The sequence below is a fragment of the Macrobrachium rosenbergii genome, chromosome 10 (assembly GCF_040412425.1).
Source record: "Macrobrachium rosenbergii isolate ZJJX-2024 chromosome 10, ASM4041242v1, whole genome shotgun sequence".
Classification (NCBI taxonomy): domain Eukaryota; kingdom Metazoa; phylum Arthropoda; class Malacostraca; order Decapoda; family Palaemonidae; genus Macrobrachium; species Macrobrachium rosenbergii.
This window is the reverse complement of record NC_089750.1, coordinates 16,912,553-16,932,575: the sequence shown is the minus strand read 5'-3', so window position 1 is coordinate 16,932,575 and position 20,023 is coordinate 16,912,553. Positions and strand designations below refer to the sequence as shown.

The window sequence follows — 20,023 nt, the reverse complement described above, 5'->3', positions numbered from 1 at the left end:
AATATCTAAATATTAGAATAAACCCTATGATAAAGGTATCCATTTTCTGACAATTTTAAAAGAATTTGCATTAATTTAACTTCATGTTTCTTTCAAGGGATGGTGGTCTGCATGCTTTATCATTAATGGAAACAATTCGTATAGGAAATGTTTCTAATAATGATAAAAGTACACACACTATCAACCCTTGAAGGAAAAAATAGTATGGGTATGACTGTTCGGTAGAATCCCCTGCACCTCTCTGAAGCAGTACTAAATGAACTATGCGCAACCTCGTCGCTCTAAAGGAAAAACCATATAAAATACTCAACTGATTAATAAAAAAAATCTGATACAGTATGTTAAATAAAATTCAATAATAGCTGTAAGGTTTTATGGCCATCAGTTCTTTTAAATATAAACAAATGCTAAACAATAATCGAGCAATAGTGACACTTATCAACATCTATTTTATCACAAAGCACTAATTGCTATGATCACAATTGAAAAAAATATTAATGATAAAGAATCCAATGAGGAACTATCTTGTTGATGATCACATTTCCACCTTGACAACTAATTCCGGTGCTTCGAGAGAACAAGTCAGTAACCTCCAATCTTAGTAACTTTTAAACTAAGTCACCGTATCATTTCTCATTTAAAACCTCCTACGAACGGAATAACAACATCGCTTGTGAATTAAGTTCATTTCTCCACTTAAAAACTACGAACGCAATAACAACATTGCTTGTGAATTAAGTTACCACAGCCATGCATTCTAGATTAACAATAATTATTATTAGACGGGTAAAAGATTAATCAGTTTCGTTAGCCGCAACCTCGCTCAGCCAGTGAAACTGCCAAACAATACTAAAACAAGCGTTCGCGAATTGTGTCCCCCACTTCCCAAGGAACTCTTTCACTCTTCGTCGCTCTCCTTCCAAACTATTTCATTTTTTCTTTCTCCTTGTCTCGTTATTTCAGCTTTTTTTCTCTGCTTTTCTTGTTTTATCTTTCTTGTGAATATAAATGTATTCGTGAAAGGGTAAAAGTATCTGAATCTTTTTTTGTGTTAATATTTCAAGAATATTACAAATAACCATAATTTATAAGTGAGCAAAAACTGCTGCTTTTTTAGTTGCCGTCAGCCACATCACCCACCTTCACTATGAATGTAGGACCAATCATGCAATAAAACTGAATACAATAGGATTTAATTTAATGCACCAGAGAAGCTTGTGGTTATCTCAACAACTTAAGTGAACTGACAATTTTGGCCACTTTTTTTCAGATCACAGAACACCCCATCAAAAGTTGTTGCAGTTCGCTAACTCTGTCTTTCCTGACTTCCTTCGATCTTTCATCTTTACAGAAGAGGGTCTCTCACCATCGAGGGGGTTTTAGGTTTTTCAATACTTCAGTCAGGATGCATATTTGCAGAAATGCTTTGTATGTCGATCTTGTGGACAGATGTTACGTCTGCTGATAAGTTACAATACTCGATAGGAAATACTAGTTAACAAATCCTAACTTCCTAAGCACTTGTATTCTCATATTCATTTACAATATTTTCTTAACTGTAAGTTCCTCATTGGACAGGTGGGTTCCGTTCTCAGCTAGCACTCTGCACGAATCTCCGACCGGCCAGTGAAGAATAAGAGGAATTTATTTCTGGTGATAGAGATTCATTTCTCGCTATAATGTGGTTCGGATTCCACAATAAGCTGTGGGTCCCGTTGCTAGATAACCAATAGGTTCTTAGCCACGTAAAATAAATCTAATCCTTCGGGCCAGCCCTAGGGGAGCTGTTAATTAGCTCAGTGGTCTGGTTAAACTAAGGTATACTTAACTTTTTTTCTTAACTGTAGATTTTACAGTTAGTGCCTATATCGTCACAATACGAACTTTCACAATCACTTTCTTAACGATATCAGTATATGAAAATTTTGCGATGCATAAAAGAACTTCCCTCTCCCCCAACCGCTTCCCAGAATGCATTTTACGGTGCCGCATCTATTGGGCGGTGCATTAGCCACTTGTTTAACTTTTTCGTGGATTCATTATCTCGTGATTCGTGTTCATTTTGTGGCCGGTTGGGAGAACGGATTTTTGTGCTCGATATCACTTTTGCCATTGTTCTGTGAAAGAAAGTTCCAGCTAATAACATTATTTTTATGGCACCAGAGTATGAAGAGAACCTGTTGTTTTGCGCAAATTTCATTAGGGGATCTTTGACGAAGAATAAATTATCCAGTTGAGTCGAAGCTCTTACTTTACTTTAGGTATTATTATTTAGAGGACTATAGTTTCAGCGATTACATAGTATATTTTGATGTAATAATATGTATAGACAAAAGTATTTTCACAAAGCTCTCTCTCTCTCTCTCTCTCATCTCTCTCTCTCTCTCTCTCTCTCTCTCTCTCTCTCTCTCTCTCTCTACTCTCTCTCTCTATATATATATATATATATATATATATATATATATATATATATATATATATATATATATATACTATATATAACACACACCCATTTATCCAGATATTACACACATATATATATATATGTTACTGTGTGTGTGTGTATATATATATATATATATATATATATATATATATATATATATATATATATATATATATATATATATATATATAATAATGCTGCTGTGGCGACCGTCCCATTTATCCAGGCATTGCTATTCTGTCTGTCCCTTATATCCAGGTATCACTGTGCTGACTGTCCCTTTTATCCAGGTATTACTGTGCTGACTGTCCATTTTATCGAGATGTCAGTGTGCCGACTGTCCCATTTATCCAGTTATTACTAGTGTGCTGACTGCCCTTTTTATCCAGGTGGTGTTACTGTGGTGACTGTCCCATTTATCCAGGTATTTCTGTACTGCCTGTCCCTTTTATCCAAGAATTACCGTGCTGCCTGTCCCTTTTATAAAGGTATTACTGTGGTGACTGTCCATTTTATCCAGGTATTTCCGTGGTGACTGTCTATTTTATCCAGACATTATTGTGGTGACTGCCCCCCCCCCCCGCCAACAACTTAACTGAAACACCCCCACTAAACCTAAACACACCCCCAACTAAACCTAAACACAACCCCAAATAAACCTAAAAACACTCCCAACTAAAACTAAGCACACCCCCAATTAAACCTAAGCACACCCCCAACTGAATCTAAACACACCCCCTGCTAAACCTAAACACATCCCCACTAAACCCCAACACACCTCCCGCTAAACCTAAACACAAACATTGATACAGAATTGTTAATCACAAGAAAGAAAAGCATTTTCAATAATATATTTCTATTTATATATACAGTATGGTATCAAATACATGAAATGAGGCGTGATAAACCTGTAGAGTTTATTCACCACATAAATTACAAGGGAGGGGGAAGGGGAATGGGGTACAGGTTTGAAACCTACCCTGTTATCTCAGTTGGGTCAAATGATGCCCATGTGCCAAATTTTGTTAGGTCGCTCAAGCGGTTACCACATAAGTTACAAAAGGAAGGGGGGTGGGGTACGGGTTTGCAACCTGCCCTATTATCTAAATTAGGTCAAATGATGGCCACATGCCAAATTTTGTCTAGATTGGTCAAGCGGTTAGGATTTCCATATCGCACATAGCCTACATTCAAGCAAACATACAAACAAACATTCATATATATATATATATATATATATATATATATATATATATATATATATATGTATATATATATATATATACTATATAAATATATATATATATATATATATATATATATATATATATATATATATATACACATACATATATATATATATATATATATATATATATATATATATATATATATATATATATATATATATATATATATATATATATATATGTGTGTGTGTGTGTGTGTGTATGGGTATGTGCATGTGTTATTTGTGTACGGTTCTTAAAACTGGTGCATATGGAGTAAGAATTGATAAATATAAATTTAAACAATTCTACAATAGTTAAAAATATCCGCACGTATTCTTGCTTTTTGAGTCTATTGACGTCATCAGCTACGTTTATAAATGGGCATGAGAAACTTTACTACTCTTGTTGTTTACGTATTGTTGTAGACACCAGGTGTCAATTATCTCAAAATAACAGATCTAGATTTCTATATATACATCTTAAGGATGTCTGTTCTTGCACTGCTGTAGCTGTTAAAGCCATGGCATTATTAAAGGGAAAATAGGGCGGTTTTCGTCTCCATTCGTAATATTTTCTGCATCTCCCTACAAAGACAGTAACTATCTAGTCATTATCTTGACTATAGCAGACACTAAGTGGCCATATGAGTGAGATCTTATCTTTACAAAACGCTTTTTGTTATTGTTGATAAGGTATAAAAACTGAAAAATGAATTAGATACCGACTTCAGATTTTATAGCTACATTTGAATAAAAAAATTTACATAGATTTTTTTGTACTATTCACCAATCCTCATGTAAGAATGGATTTTTTACGTTACAAAAAACTAAAACTGCCATTTCTACGATGATGAAAAATACAGAATAATTACCACTGAAAGAAAAAGTACTTTCTTCAAATTCATTCCAAAATATTTCACATAGAACTTTATACTTTGCAACGCAGGGCATTTACCATTAGACATGCCATATTGAAATAAATTACGACTAATTTTCAGTAGGTGTTGACTTGTGGCAACTACTGTCCATTTCAGGGACTGCGAGTCATCGTTTTTCTCAAATATCTTTCAAACTAATTATCTGATCGAAATAGTACTTTGACACAGTGTACAAGACACCTCCCGCTAATTTTTGGTAACAGTGCATTATCAAATGGTTTTAGTTAAGGCGTTTACTCTTGAATTACATAGTGTTGCCAAGCATCGCCAAACTATGCATTCGAACGTCCTTTATCCCCATCCCGTCCCTCCCTTCCCCTTCCTCTCCTCACCCCTCCCTCAACCCACTTTCCTGGCCTCCCCATCTCCCACCCCACTTTCTTGTCTATGGGGGATAGCGGACGTTCGATTGCATAGTTCAGGCCTGCTGAGTCATGCGACTTTGCCTTGAAAAGTCAAGAGTAAACGTCTTAACTAAAACCATTTGACAGTGCACTATTTTACCAAAAATTAGCGGGAGGTGTCTTACCTGAAATGATAGTAGCTAGGATGAATGCAGCAGCAGTAGTTAATGACATCATAGGCAGCCAATAAGAGAATAGCGAATCTCCCGCCAAAAAAGGAGGAACTACGTGGAGTTCTTCCAGTTCATGTGTTTCTGTTTGCTTATATTCCAAAAGTGGGTGATATTTCCATGGAATCGCCGATTTGGTTATTTAAATCATTTTTCTATAATATGGTATATAAAGTTTAACAAAAATGCATTTTATTAAAATGTTATGATAAAAGGGCTTAATCGTTAAATAAAATGTTATATGGATAAAATGTTTAGGATCAAATACAAGACAGTGATAGGATGCTTTAACTCACACAAATTCTCCCTTCATCGCGAAGTCTTCTGATCTGCTCTGCTGTAGACCTAACCTGTTCTACGAAATAATGAAAACTTAATATGTTACGATACCACAAGAGTAAACAACTATATTATTCGTACTTATATTCGTAAACAATTACCTTCCAGGGGTTGCTTGTGGTAGTAAACTTTCTCTCATTTTCACAGCTATTTACTTCTGAAGTCGTTAATATTTTTTTCTTTTAATTTTTCTGACTACCCATAAAATTTCACAAATTTCATAAGATTTTCCTCTTCATGGAATTCATATTCCATCCATCCAACCGTTAACATCATCATTTTTTTCTCGTCCTGATGAGCATATTTTTCAGGATTCCTGCTATGAGGTTCAGTCAGTATTCTTTTCTAAAATTATATTCTTCATTTACATTTTCATGCTATTCTCACCCTGTAACACATTTACTTGGCAAGCTTGTATTTTCGTTTTAGGTTCCCTGTGATTGACTAAATCTTAAAATTTCCTCATGAATAGTGCATTCTTTAAACACTTTATACATATTTATTTAAAATTATCTCAGCTTTCTTTAATTCAGACCCAGTCATTAAACAACAACTAACTACTCGCAGAATCAAAGCGATGCTTTATGATTTCAGAAATTTAATGTTTCCACTCTGAAAACATCTTAAACACACTTCCGCATATGAGGAACAAATGATTAAAAAAATTCATGAACTAATCTTACTAGTAACAGGAAGTTTGAGCTTGAGAAAATTAAATCATATTCTCCTTTGAAAATAATTGTTCATTGTTCATAGCTTCGTAGTTTGTGCTCTCACAATTGTAAAGAAATATTTACCACCATGAAAAGCTAAGCTAAGCCTAATTTAGTGATTGCAGAAAGCAAAGGAAAGGGGGTTCTTACGAATAATTTACCATGAGAAATTGGAGTTGGACCTGAATCCCCGCTATAAAAGGAGAAAGCATTCCCTCTCAATGTGTTTTCATGTACTCAGGAGCTAAAGAGTTCGGGGAGAGGATGTTATGCCACCGGGCAAAATGTGCAGTGGGTCTTGGGAAAGAAATAACGCTATACGATCTTCCAACCAAGACCAGCAGGGAAAAGCTCTGCACCATTTCCATTTCCTTTCATTACGTTTTATTCGCCATAAAATACGGTTATAAAAGTGATAAAGCTAAAAAAACCTAATATCAGTTGAACTTTCTGCATATGAAATTTTTATTTTAATAATGTGTGTGTGTGAGTGAGAGAGAGAGAGAGAGAGAGAGAGAGAGAGAGAGAGAGAGACAGAGACAGAGAGAGAGAGAGAGAGAGAGAGATGACGCCGGAGGCATGTAATTAGCTACTGATAGGATAAAAAATCATAAAAGGTTCCCTCATGAGAGGAATGTAATTAAAAACCATGTAAAACATAATTACTTGTACTCTCTCTCTCTCTCTCTCTCTCCTCCTCCTCCTCCTCCTCCTCCTCCTCCTCCTCCCCTCCGAGTATGGCCTGCCATTTTTTCTCATGTATATATAGTTTCCCTAACAAAAATTTGTCAGGGCTTCTAGAATGGAGACACGTCTGTAAAGTCAGGATAATCATTTTTGTTTAATAAGGACAAATAACTTCTGTACCAGCAAACTTTGCCATTTTGAAAGTTGTCTATTCGTTTCTTATTTATTTACTAGGAGTCCTCATTTACTTTAAAACTTAGGTTTCTATATGCTTTTGGCACACTCTTCTTGTATGGTTTTTGCACTGACCATGAGTACTTCTGCTTTACTCCTAGCGCACTATCAGAAAATATATCTTCGTTTTCACACCAACATTACAACAATCAAAAATAGATTGTCCATGATCTAGATCTTTTAGGAATCGTTTCCTAACTTCTAAGCCTCTTTTATGAACCAATGATTTCTCAGCTTCCCAGGAAAATACATAAATCTCTCGGAGCTCTTACCATCACCTCTTCGTTTCTGTCGTTCTTCTTCTTCTATTCTCCGTATCTAGTGAAGTGGTGGTTTGCTCGTTGTATTTCTTAGTGAGACAAGATTCTTAACCTTACATTTTCTTTGAGGATCGGATCATTTTCTTTCCGTTCTCATAAGACAGTTTATTATTCTAAAGCTATTCATGAATCGTGACTTAAAATGCATTAAGCTTTTCGTTGGGGGATATCCTTGAAGTTCCATAATGAATCCACGCGCTGCTTTTCATGAAAGCTGATTTCGTCCCAGACGCGTTTCGTTTACGACCTGTGTGTGTGTGTGTGTGTCAAATTCTTGTTTTGTATTCTTATTTTTCAGTGCTTCACGAAGTCATTCTGTACTGTTATCAACCGTCAGGCGTGAGAGGATTAGAGTAGTCTCACCAACTCTTCTTATCAAGCATCGCCTGAGGGGAACTTAATCCTTCGCGAAGATCTGTAGCGACTTTCCATAAGAGCATAGATCTAGGTAGTAGAGTTACTTGGGGTTGTGTATTTGAGAGAGAGAGAGAGAGAGAGAGAGAGAGTTCCAGAAGCTCTCATGCCATCCTATATTTAATGCCTTGCGTTGAAAGACTAGATATGCAATTTTTTTACAAATTACAATATGAAATGGCAAGTAGAAATTTTTATCCACTGCAAGTAATCACTAACGTATAAATCCTATGCAAAGTTTTAATAATAAATAAATATATATATATATATATATATATATATATATATATATATATATATATATATATATATATATATATTGGCAGCTGTTTTATTTAATTCTCTGTTTAAGACCTCTATGTAGATTGTAATTGTTCACACCTATCCATTTTAGTTTTATGTAAAAGAAATCTATTGTGTCGGCATTGTCTGTCCGTCCGCACTTTTTCTGTCCGCCCTCAGACCTTAAGAACTACTGAGGCAAGAGGACTGCAAATTGGTATGTTGATCAACTGCCCTCCAATCATCAAAGAAACCAATGGAGCCCTTTATCCTTAGTAGTTTTATTTTATTTAAGGTTAAAGTTAGCCTTAATCGTGCTTCTGGCAACGATATAGGGTATGGGCCGCGGCTCATACAGCATTATACCGAGACCACCGAAAGATAGATCTATTTTCGGTGGCCTTGATTATACGGTATAACGGCTATACAGAAAACTCGCGGAAACTTCGGTGCATTTTTTACTTGTTTATATTGGTGACCATCGAGGACTTCAGTACCACATTATCAGTCTTTCCCTTTAATCAATGGAAGTTTTCTGTTTGAACTGTCACCAGTGCGTCCCTTACCCGGTCTATTCAGTATTTCATGTTCCCCTGGAAACAGGCTAGCAACACTGAATTATCTTGCAAGCAACAGATCACGATATTGGTAATTGGTAAAAGTAATTTCGTAATTACCGTTTCTCTTTAAAATGTTCGATTTCGAAAAGAAATAGATAAAAAGAAAAAAAAGAAATTGAGAAATAAAATACATGAAATCGAAGGAAAACTGAAATTTAGACGTTAACAAAAGATGATCTCACGATAGTGACTTTCTTGGCCTGATGATTCCCTTATATTTCTTCCAACGTAAATCTACCTGTCAGTTCATTCCATGATCATTTCATTCTTGGTAACGCAACAAATTTTCTAGATCTGATTCTATTAACTATAAGTCTTCTCTGAAACATATCAATTCTAGTCAATGGATAAATTCTAACTGTTGACTAAATCGTCAAGTGACCTCCCTAGCTTAGCAATAAGTTGACCTAATACCCCTCCCTACAGCAGGTGAAAAGTTGACCCTTACTCCAAGGAAAAAGAAAATATGAGCACAATCACGTTATGAAATGATTAAGATAAATGTACTCCTGTCTTTCCTCAGAAGTATATATATATATATATATATATATATATATATATATATATATATATATATATATATATATATATATATATATATATATATATATATATATATATATACATACAGGATGTTTCAAAATTAGAGCACCCCTCTCTGCAGCATACACTAAAATTGATATGGACAAAAACAAAAGTAATCCAGAACAGGTATTTATTTAAGTTTCTCTCTGAGCATTTCATATTTTGTGTGGCCTCCATCTGCCTCTACCACAGCCTGCATTCTTGAGGGGTATGATTTCAGCAAACCAAAAAAAAGCTGAGACTCAAACTCCATTTCCCTGAGCACTTCGGTCACCTCTCTTTGCATGTTGTTGAGGCTTGGTATACCATCATAGTTCACTGTTTGTGTTTCAACACGATCCTTTAAGATAATACCAATGTTTTCACACAGATTAAGGTCAGGGGAGCTACCTGGAAATTCACTTGACGAGAAGAAATCGATACCACTGTTTTGAAGCAGCTCCTGTGTCTGAAGAGTCTTGAAACATGGTGCCTTATCATGCAAAAATTTGACTTCTTCAACAGATAACACATTTTCAGGATCTATGAGGAAAAGAAATACTCCACCAGTAAGCACAGTTTCTCCGAAGTATTCGCCATTCCATGACTGTCCTTTTTCTTTGATGATCCACATTAACTGTTTGGCTGTGAAACAGAGAAAAATTCCCAAACATTCAGGAAATTTCACAACTTGGCGATAGCGCACGTCATCACTGATATCATCCAACTTTGCAGCCCAAATGATGTCATTTTTATAATTTGGCTTCCTGACTGTGTAAATGAAGAATTCATCTGATGCGGCAACATGGAGAAAGTCAGCTTCATCCCAATCTTTAAGAAATGAACCACAAAACCATGCACGGTCTTCTCTCTGTTGCTGAGTGATGTTGGGCTTGCTGATAACATGAAATGGCTTTATACCAGATTTTTTCAACTCCCGATATACAACACTATAACTTCTCTTCTTTCCCCTTTTTGTTTCTAGTTCAAGCGCCATTTTACATAAAGACTTACTTGGTCTACCCACTTCCTCAGCTATGATGTCTTTTGACTCCTGAGAAAGGACTTCAGGCCTTCCAAGATTCTTACTTTTTTCGCGATGACAGTCATATGGATTTTTGTTCCAGTTTCTTTTAACAAAGGATTCATCTCTTTTAATGTATTTAGCTATCCAGGAACGTGAAATGAAGGATGCGCCAGCATCCCTGCCCTCTCTGAAGGTTATAGCCCGGATTCAGTCAATCCATCTGATTTCTTCCAAGTCGTTAGCTATGGCTGTATCTAAATCAGTCGCTCAGTCTGAAAATACAAGAAATGTAAAATGAAAAATAGCTTGATAGAAGCTTAAAATAATGTACTTGGAGATAGGCTATAGTTGAAAACTTCATAACTTTCCATTTGTTCTGTGGAGGGGGCTCTAATTTCGAAACACCCAGTATATACTGTATATATATATATATATATATATATATATATATATATATATATATATATATATATATATATATATATATATATATATATATATATATATATATATATATATATATATATATTTATATATATATATATATATATATATATATATATATATATATATATATATATATATATATATATATATATATATATATATATATATAATGTATGTATGTATGTATGTATGTATGCATATATATATATATATATATATATATATATATATATATATATATATATATATGTACATACATACATGCATAAGTATACGCATAGATGAAATTAGCATAAAGAAAAGAATGATCATCCTAGGAATATAACGCTTGAGCTATTTATTTCACATGGAATTCAAAAGACTCTGCGTAGCATAATGAAGGTGCGTCCAAAGGACAACAAAAAAGATGCGCTTGTTATTTTCCATTAAGGAATAATCCAGATCAGGAGTCTTGTGAAAACAAGACTTATAAATAGCGCATCGTCTCCGTCAAAAAAGCTCCGGCTTCCCCTTGCAGGTGTGGCTTCTCTCTCTCTCTCTCTCTCTCTCTCTCTCTCTCTCTCTCTCTCTCTCTCTCTCTCTCTCTCTCTCTCTCGTTTGCAATTTGTATCTTCGTATGTAGTGCTGTGTCCTGTCAGTATATACAAATTTCTCCTAATGTGTACCAACCCTCCGGAACAGTTCTTGATAGATTACACAAATAAGGCCCATGTCCCCATTTTCATTTTCGTTATATATATATATATATATATATATATATATATATATATATATATATATATATATATATATATATATATATATATACATATATATATGTATTATATGTTATATATATACATACATATGTATATATTATATATACATATATATATGTAAATATGTATATATATATATATATATATATATATATATATATATATATATATATATATATATATATATATATATATATATATATATATGTGTGTGTGTGTGTGTGTGTGTGTGTGTGTGTGTGTGTGTGTGTGTGTGTGTGTGTGTGTGTGTTCTGTCTGTCGTAATTATTTCCTACTAAATGGTGACATACAATCACGTCTCGAACTCTCGACCTACCCGCGCAACAACTTCTCGCTGCTGGGAGAAAGGGCGTTGGGTCTGGTATGATACATGTACCATACGCTACCGGGGTCTAAGCGATGTCAGGCAGGGCAGCCGATCGAGACTACGGTCTACCCCAAAGCCAAATCAAAAGTCCTTCAAAAGGAGAAGGAAAGCAATAAATACAGAATGACTGTCTCCCAGTTAGGCCACTCTTTGCAAATCTGCCTGACCTGTTGATTCAGTATACTTGAGTATATAAAATTTTTGCTGAATTAAAATTTGCTTTCCGTTTCAGTCATTTTAGGTGAGGACAAGAGCTATAATATAATTACCTCTCCTTGAAATGAACAAGTTTATCAATGAGTTTAAGTGGCCTATAGTTAGCGGCCTGCTGAGGTAGGGAAGAAATAAATACTTAAAACAAATACTTTTGTTTCTGAAAGGTATAATACGAACAAACCTTGAGCGTGAGAAAGCAGTGTGAATAAAGGGTGTTAGCTTTTTAATTAAAAATAAGCTTGAGAGATAAATGAGAGAAAAAAAGAATCTCTTTCAAATAAATATTCATTGCAGAATTATGTAAGGAAGACAAAAAAAACCACTGACTCTCCAGTCCTTTCTCAAGCATATATGCACAAATCTGTATAAAGTTGCAAACATGCACGTGTAAATATGTTATTAATTTTGTCTCTGGTAATGCGCAATTTATCAGTTTCTTTTAACCCGTAATTGTTTTCTTATTTAGCTTTACGGCCTTCAAAACACCTTTTCATAAACCAACCCTCAATTCTTTCAATAATGCAGTGCCACTTAAAGTTATAATTTGAGATTTTCAGAAAGCTTTATATAATAATCTGCTGGAAGACTTTGAAATCGGAAATAATTTAAATATAGCCCAAAAATCGATGTTTGTTGATTGACCCAATGTCAGTATGACTGATATGAAGCAGACTAAAGCGTTTGATTGGGTACCCAATTCTGGGGAAAATTACGAAGAGAAAGTGAATGATGATGCCATATATGCACATATATATATATATATATATATATATATATATATATATATATATATATATATATATATATATATATATATATATATATATATATATATATATATACATATATATATATATATATATATATATATATATATATATATATATATATATATATATATATATATATATATATATATGTATATATGTATATATATATATATATATATATATATATATATATATATATATATATATATATATATATATATATATATATATATATATATATATATATATATATATATATATATATATATATATATATATATATATATATATATCTATCACTTTGGTCAACACTCAGATATTTTAATTTATCATCCAAATTTTCCCATATTGAAGAATTGTTCAGCTTGCTTTCAGCTCCCAATTCGTAGCCATCTTCAGAGGACGATAATGGCTACGAATTGGGAGCTGAAAGCAAGATGAACAATTCTTCAATATGGAAAAATTTGGAGGATAAATTAAAATATCTGAGTGTTGACAAAAGTGGATATATATATATATATATATATATATATATATATATATATATATATATATATATATATATATCTATCTATCTATCTATATATATATATATATGTGTGTGTGTGTGTATGCGTGTGTTTTTGTGTGTGTGTAAAACTTTCTGAAAAATAGTAGGTAGCTTTCTAGTAATACTGATAAAATCACATTATTTTTGGCAATATTCGTTCTCGTCGAAGAGAAAATACAAATGGAGGAGAAAAGAGGATAAAAGTAAATGGAATATCACGAAGTCCCAAGAACAGGAGGAAAAAATAGCAAACCTTCCTTGAGTAAACTCGGCGAGAGACTGTTCCCGACCAAGTATCTTATTTATCTTTAAGCTCCTTCTCTCTTCTTAGCCAGTGGCAAGTCTTGCACCATTTTCCTGCCTTTTATGCAGAGCGTGCGCTAGAGCCTGTTTATGTGGAAAGAATATATGTTACACGAGTTCAGAGATGTGACTTTTCCGTCGTGCCTTCAAGATACTCGAGGGAAAAGAAGTTTGGGACTCTTTAAGGGCGCAGAAAATGTATCACGTTTCTAAAAAACATTAGAAATAAAATTTCACTTCCAGTTTGTCTTGTAGCACTTTTTCACCATACAGGTTTCATTAATCTGTATATCCAATATGATCTTATATAATATTATTTAAAGAATGTTTTTAGCTCAGACGTTAAACGTAGTGCACAGTGTTTACCAAATGGCACACAAATTGCCAATAATTCTTCTGGTGCCCAGAGGAACCCAGATGACAATATCACGCATTGTTCTTCCCTGAGCCGGGCAATTGACATGACCAAGCCCATCTTCATCTCCGTGCATGGTCATCTCATCTACATATGGAAATTTTGTAATTCCCCTTCCGGTATCATTTCACATTCTGTCATGCCATCAGATCCTGAATATTCTTCTCAAAACTTCATCTTCAAATCTAAAAAATTTTTTCATTGTCACTCCATAATTCATGTACATATGCCAATACAGATCGTACTAGATTAGTTTGTAATCCTATTTGACTTCTAAGACATTTCACTCTAGGGATTTACTTGATGGTCTTTTTTAGGGTTTCAATAATTTCCAACCCAAGAGAATATACATAGAATGTCATTGTTTCAAGATATTTGGAAAATTCAACCTCATTAATAAACTAAAATTTTAAACTTAAACTAAATCAGTATTACGTAGCCCCGCGAAACTCTTCCCTAACATGGAGGTTTCACGTAATATTCCTAAAGATGAGCTGCATAAAATTAAACTTTTACTTTATATAACCTTTTTCCTAAATATTCAGAATGAAATTTATTTCACTGATAGGAGGTCCACTTATTTAAAATGGATTTCTATTTACTATCTATTATCTATACAGGATCCATTCATGCGTTTAGTCATAAAAGAAAACTTTTCCTTTTAAATTTATACATACAACAAAACCTTGTATTTCTTGGTATCCTGCCTTGGAATAACAACCTTGAAATACTCTTCTTTTCATCGCTAAAAAATGTATATAACAAAATAAAAATCAGACCTGATTCTACAATGGTTAATTTACTTGCATCAAGTGGTTTCCCTGTATCTACTATATGCTAATTATATTGTGTTTACTGCATCTGGCTAACCTTCAGTTGGCATTGATAAGAAAATGGAAAAGATTCAAAACTTCCATCTATAGTGCTACAGCTTGTTTTCATAACAAATCCTCCTCATACAACGGTTTAAAATGTATAAACACCTAATTAATCCCTACGCAGTTCATCCCATTTTTTATCTTTCCTTTATTTGGGTTTCGGGAATAAGCGATCTTCAGTCTTTCTCTTTGGATCCTCTGGGTTTCAATGAGATGTTTTATTATCTGTATTTCTTGATAAGTTGAAAGAACCACGACTATTTTAGGGTGGCCAAGGTTTCTCCATTATCTTCTGAGATTCTCTTATAAGAAGATCTAATCTCTCCTACTTAAGATAAATTGCCCTCTTTCAAGAATGAATGAAAATACCCTAATTGCTATGAGCATATTCCACATTTTAGCAACACAGAATAAAGCCTCCCTCCTCTTGTCTTAAAGGAAAGGATCTTCATAATAAAACTGTAGACTGCAGAACTGTTGTTGAGATCTTACTTCACCACTAACAATTTTCTGTTTGATTGTTAAAGCACTTTAAAAGATGGAGGAGTGGGCAGTAATTATCGTAAACATATTTAAGTGTTATATAACGAAATTATTTTCTTTATTAGATATCTTATTTTTCGTTCTTGCTATTGAGAAACCTAATCAACTGAAAACAGAATTAGAATTCTGCTACTAACGCTACATCTTGTCAACAGTCTCAATCTTTTGAATGAGTCCCAAGGCAATCTTCTAAATCGAATGGGAATCAGTTGGAAGACTAAGTAAGAAACCCCAAAATCACGTAGAAATATATGATTGTACATTTGACGCGTAGATTGATGTAGAAACTGAAAAGTAAAAAAAAAAAAATTAATTCTGCATGGAGGTTTCAGCCATATCGGTTATTGGCTCTATTATGAAGCGGTTATGAGAACATTCCGGAAGTGCTGAACCTGAATTTTTATCGGCCATTATCAAAATTATGTTTTTGTATTTTTAATCACCTTCTTTTAGAGCCGCACGTGTTAAAAATGTTTAATGTTAGCTTGGCTTGTGGATTTTTAGTTAATTGATTTTCATAATATTTTGTTATAAATCCTCTTAATATTTGTTCCGATTTTGAAAGTAGCGTCCTTATATATATATATATATATATATATATATATATATATATATATATATATATATATATATATATATATATATATAAAACATTTAAAGTAATGTGATAACGTGTTTATCAGAAATAAAAGTTGTTCGAATATAAATCTTATGAGAATTTAATTATATAATAATAGAAGTGACAGAAGTCTCTATTTTAAAATGTTATATAAGGATATATAATTTCCTTAAGGAAATAGTAACGTCAGTGCACCTCACGGGTGCACTGCAGGCATTACTTAAAGTTCTTTACAGCGTGCCTTCGGCCCCTAGCTGCAACCCCTTTCTGTCCTTTTACTGTACCTCCTTTCATGTTCTCTTTCATCTATCTTACTCTCCACCCTCTCCTAATAATTCATGGTGTAACTGCGAGGTTTTCCTCCTGTTACACCTTTCAAACCTTATACTTTCAATTTCCGTTTCAGCGCTGAATGACCTCATACGTCCCAGTGCTTGGCCTTTGGCCTAAATTCTATATTCAGTTCAGTTCAGCTCAGCTACATCCACTTTTTAGGTTTTACACTACCTCCACTCCAGCTTCCTTTCTCCAGTCTTGCTGTCCAACGCCTCTGACTGCTGATTTTTGGTGGAACTGCCTTTTTTTCCCCAGCTCCATTTGTATCTGTACTTCATTTACTTGTTTTCTGGATCTCTTTATCTTACTGCCCAACCACTCCATTCCAATTCCTTCCTTTCGCTGTCTTAAGCACTGAATTTCTGCAAGTGCCCTGTGCTTAGTCTGACAGCGCCTCAGTTTCATAAATCAAATGACCTGACGAGATTTTATGGCCCTTGATATTTTGATATTACGAGAAAATATTCAGTCTTTGATGAAAACGTTCATTATGTTGTAATACAGAATACAATAAACTGATAGAAAAACTGAGGGAGCCTATTATGTAAGTTATTCAGCCTTTTTAGTTGATAATTAGAAGAAAACGTAATTAAGGAACATGGAAAGATCCTGTACAAAGGTAAATCACATTTATTGAGATGAACACCTTCGTTATTATTGATATCTATAAAAGTACAAACATTTCCCTTATTACAGACCTTAAGGCTAAAACCTAACAGGATTTCCCATTTTCCACATGCTTGTTGGTCAGACCTCACAATTGGTGTTTTTGTTTCACTGCTGAAATTCACACGTGGTAATACATTAAAAACAGAAAATAGGGAAGATTCTTCCGCTAGCAAACTGACTCTGTATGCGTATGGAAATCCAACACTCCGAGCAAGCACTTGATTTCATTCACTCATTTCCCAAATAGCTTTTCATAAGCTCATTAGGTAGTTGTTGTTGCTGTCTGTAGCGTGCTTTGGTGTTTCTTTTTCAAGGACGAGGAACATCCATGCAAAGGGCAAGACGCAGGGAAAGTGCTCTCTACTTCGGGCACCATTTGACTGCAGTCCCCACTGTAAGAGAGGAAGGACACTGTGGAAGTGGAGAAGCTTTTGAAGTGGGTGGTACCGAAAACGCTCTCGCGTTGTTGAAGTAACACCTTGACGCATGCGCTGCACTTCTCTTTCTTCTGATTACCGTCGAGTTCGTCGGAGGACATCCTGCGCGCGCCGTACCCTTGTGCAGATGCTTTACGTCTGTCTAAGGAATAATGATAACCGCGCACACTGTACCTCGAAGGATCTATGCCGTCACCGTGAAGGTTATTCACGAATATTGCCGGGACTCTGCACCTCGGCAGAGAATTACATCGCTTGTGTTGACTGCTTTTCGACCCAGTGTCAAAGTTTTCTCCGTGAACGTCACAGCTTTTATCGTCGAAGAAACTTGAGTTATTGGATCTCCTCGGTATCACGCCAATTTCGCGCTTTTGCTGACCCTTCTGACTGACGATAACGTCTGCCGTGTGGATGACAGAAGCCGTAATGTCAGGGACGCATTGGCTGATGTCTGTCGTGACACTATGAAGCGAAGAGTTTTTCCGCTTGGAAGCAGGAAGAAACGACGAGGACGAGGGTCTCTGCGACAGCTCCTGACTCGATCCATTGCTAGAAAGACCTTTCTGGCGTAGAGTTGGAGACTGAGGCATAGGCTGAGCACTGAGGCAGTTTAGCAAGGATGCGACGTCTTGGAATCCTGCAAGAAAACCTTGGTCTCCATCACCGTCGCCTCCTGAGAGTAAAAAAAAAGACTAGTATTAAAATACAGAGAGAGAGAGAGAGAGAGAGAGAGAGAGAGAGAGAGAGAGAGAGAGAGAGAGAGAGAGATACCAATGATACATGAGCGCAATAATTATACCTTTTTGGATATGTTACACAGAGGAAATTTTTTCTGCATTTCGCATGTATCGCTTATACCACAGATAAGAGGACATAAATAATTTAGTATTATTGAAAATAGAAATTTTAGTTAGCTGATTTATGAAAAAGCACTGCATTATACTAATTGCATAATACGCTATGTGTTCATTTCAACATCCAGGTAGACGCGATACATAATTTGGTAACTGAAAAAGACAACAGAATAGTTCTGAGATACAAACGGAGGGAATTTAGGAATATGTCCAAATCTCGGTGGAAATGTTTTTACACTTAACATAGATCATATGCACATAAAGTTAAGTAAAAGAGTTTTACAGTAAAGGCTATCACCTAAGCGAGATAAACAAGCTGGTCAATGCATTTGGCCATATCTATCATCCGGCCTAAATTACGAGAACCAATAAACGATGTAATTGAAATCTATCCGTAATATGGATGATGAAATTTAATCCAATATGGGGAATGTAGCTTGTAAATTTCATAAAGCTGTTCTGCCTTTCATACTATTTTAAATTCCACTTTATACTTTTATGATGGTAATATATTTGTTCTTAAAAACGTACTAAATATATCTAGATTTTATAATGCAAATACCAAAAGAATTCTTACAAGGCAGCTTCTAAGCAAATTGTTTAATACATGCATGAAAGTATGTGACAAAAATGATTGCATTAAGGAGAGCATGTTTATCAGTATAGGTAACGATATTCTCTTACGTTGGGTAGTTAATAAATGACTAGAAATTAGTCAAATTTGCACTTACTGGTCGAGTTACATTGTTGCATAAACAGTCTTCTAAATTCAGGACATTGCAGAGTTTTCAAGATTTAATTTTAAGAGTATCATAAGGTATGTAACATGTGATCCGTTCCCAAAAGGTAGTATGAACACTAAGTACAGACACGGGCCTATTAGATCCTAGTTGATGAGGTGAGTTACAGGGTATGTGAAGCAATAAGACTGGCAGAATATATGCATAAGATTAAGAGGAAACGGTGAGTGTCTGCTGAAGCCAGGGCTGGAATGTACGAAGGGATTGTTAGCCTTCTATGTAAGTAAGTTATGGAAGTAGAAAAAGTACGGATAGATGATTAGGCAAAGGGGCCTTCAGATCTAGGAAGAGAGAGATTTTGTGTAACATAGAGGTGAGTAGGGCAGTGCTAGTAATATGAGAGTGAATTTGGCTAACAGGAAATATATATATATATATATATATATATATATATATATATATATATATATATATATATATATATATATATATATATATATATATATATATATATATATATATATATATATGCTGTCTACTATACAGTATATATATATATATATATATATATATATATATATATATATATATATATATATGTGTGTGTGTGTGTGTGTGCATGTGTGCGCGAGCAAGCACGCGCAGTATGTGCATGTGTGAGTGTGAGTGCACCTCTTCATATTGCCTCTCTGCACTATTGACTACCATAAT

The 20,023-nt window shown here is 34.3% G+C and overlaps 1 protein-coding gene across 1 annotated transcript in view; it reads right to left on the bottom strand.

Annotated features, from left to right (window-relative positions):
• Positions 1 to 17,226: 17,226 nt before the first annotated feature.
• The window catches only part of LOC136842514 (putative neural-cadherin 2), a 147,872-nt gene continuing 145,075 nt past the window's right edge, over positions 17,227 to 20,023 (bottom strand). The window contains exon 30 of the mRNA XM_067109921.1: positions 17,227 to 18,391. Within this exon, the coding sequence (XP_066966022.1) occupies positions 17,544 to 18,391 (848 nt within the window). The 3' untranslated portion in view covers positions 17,227 to 17,543. The remainder of the gene's footprint in view (positions 18,392 to 20,023) is intronic.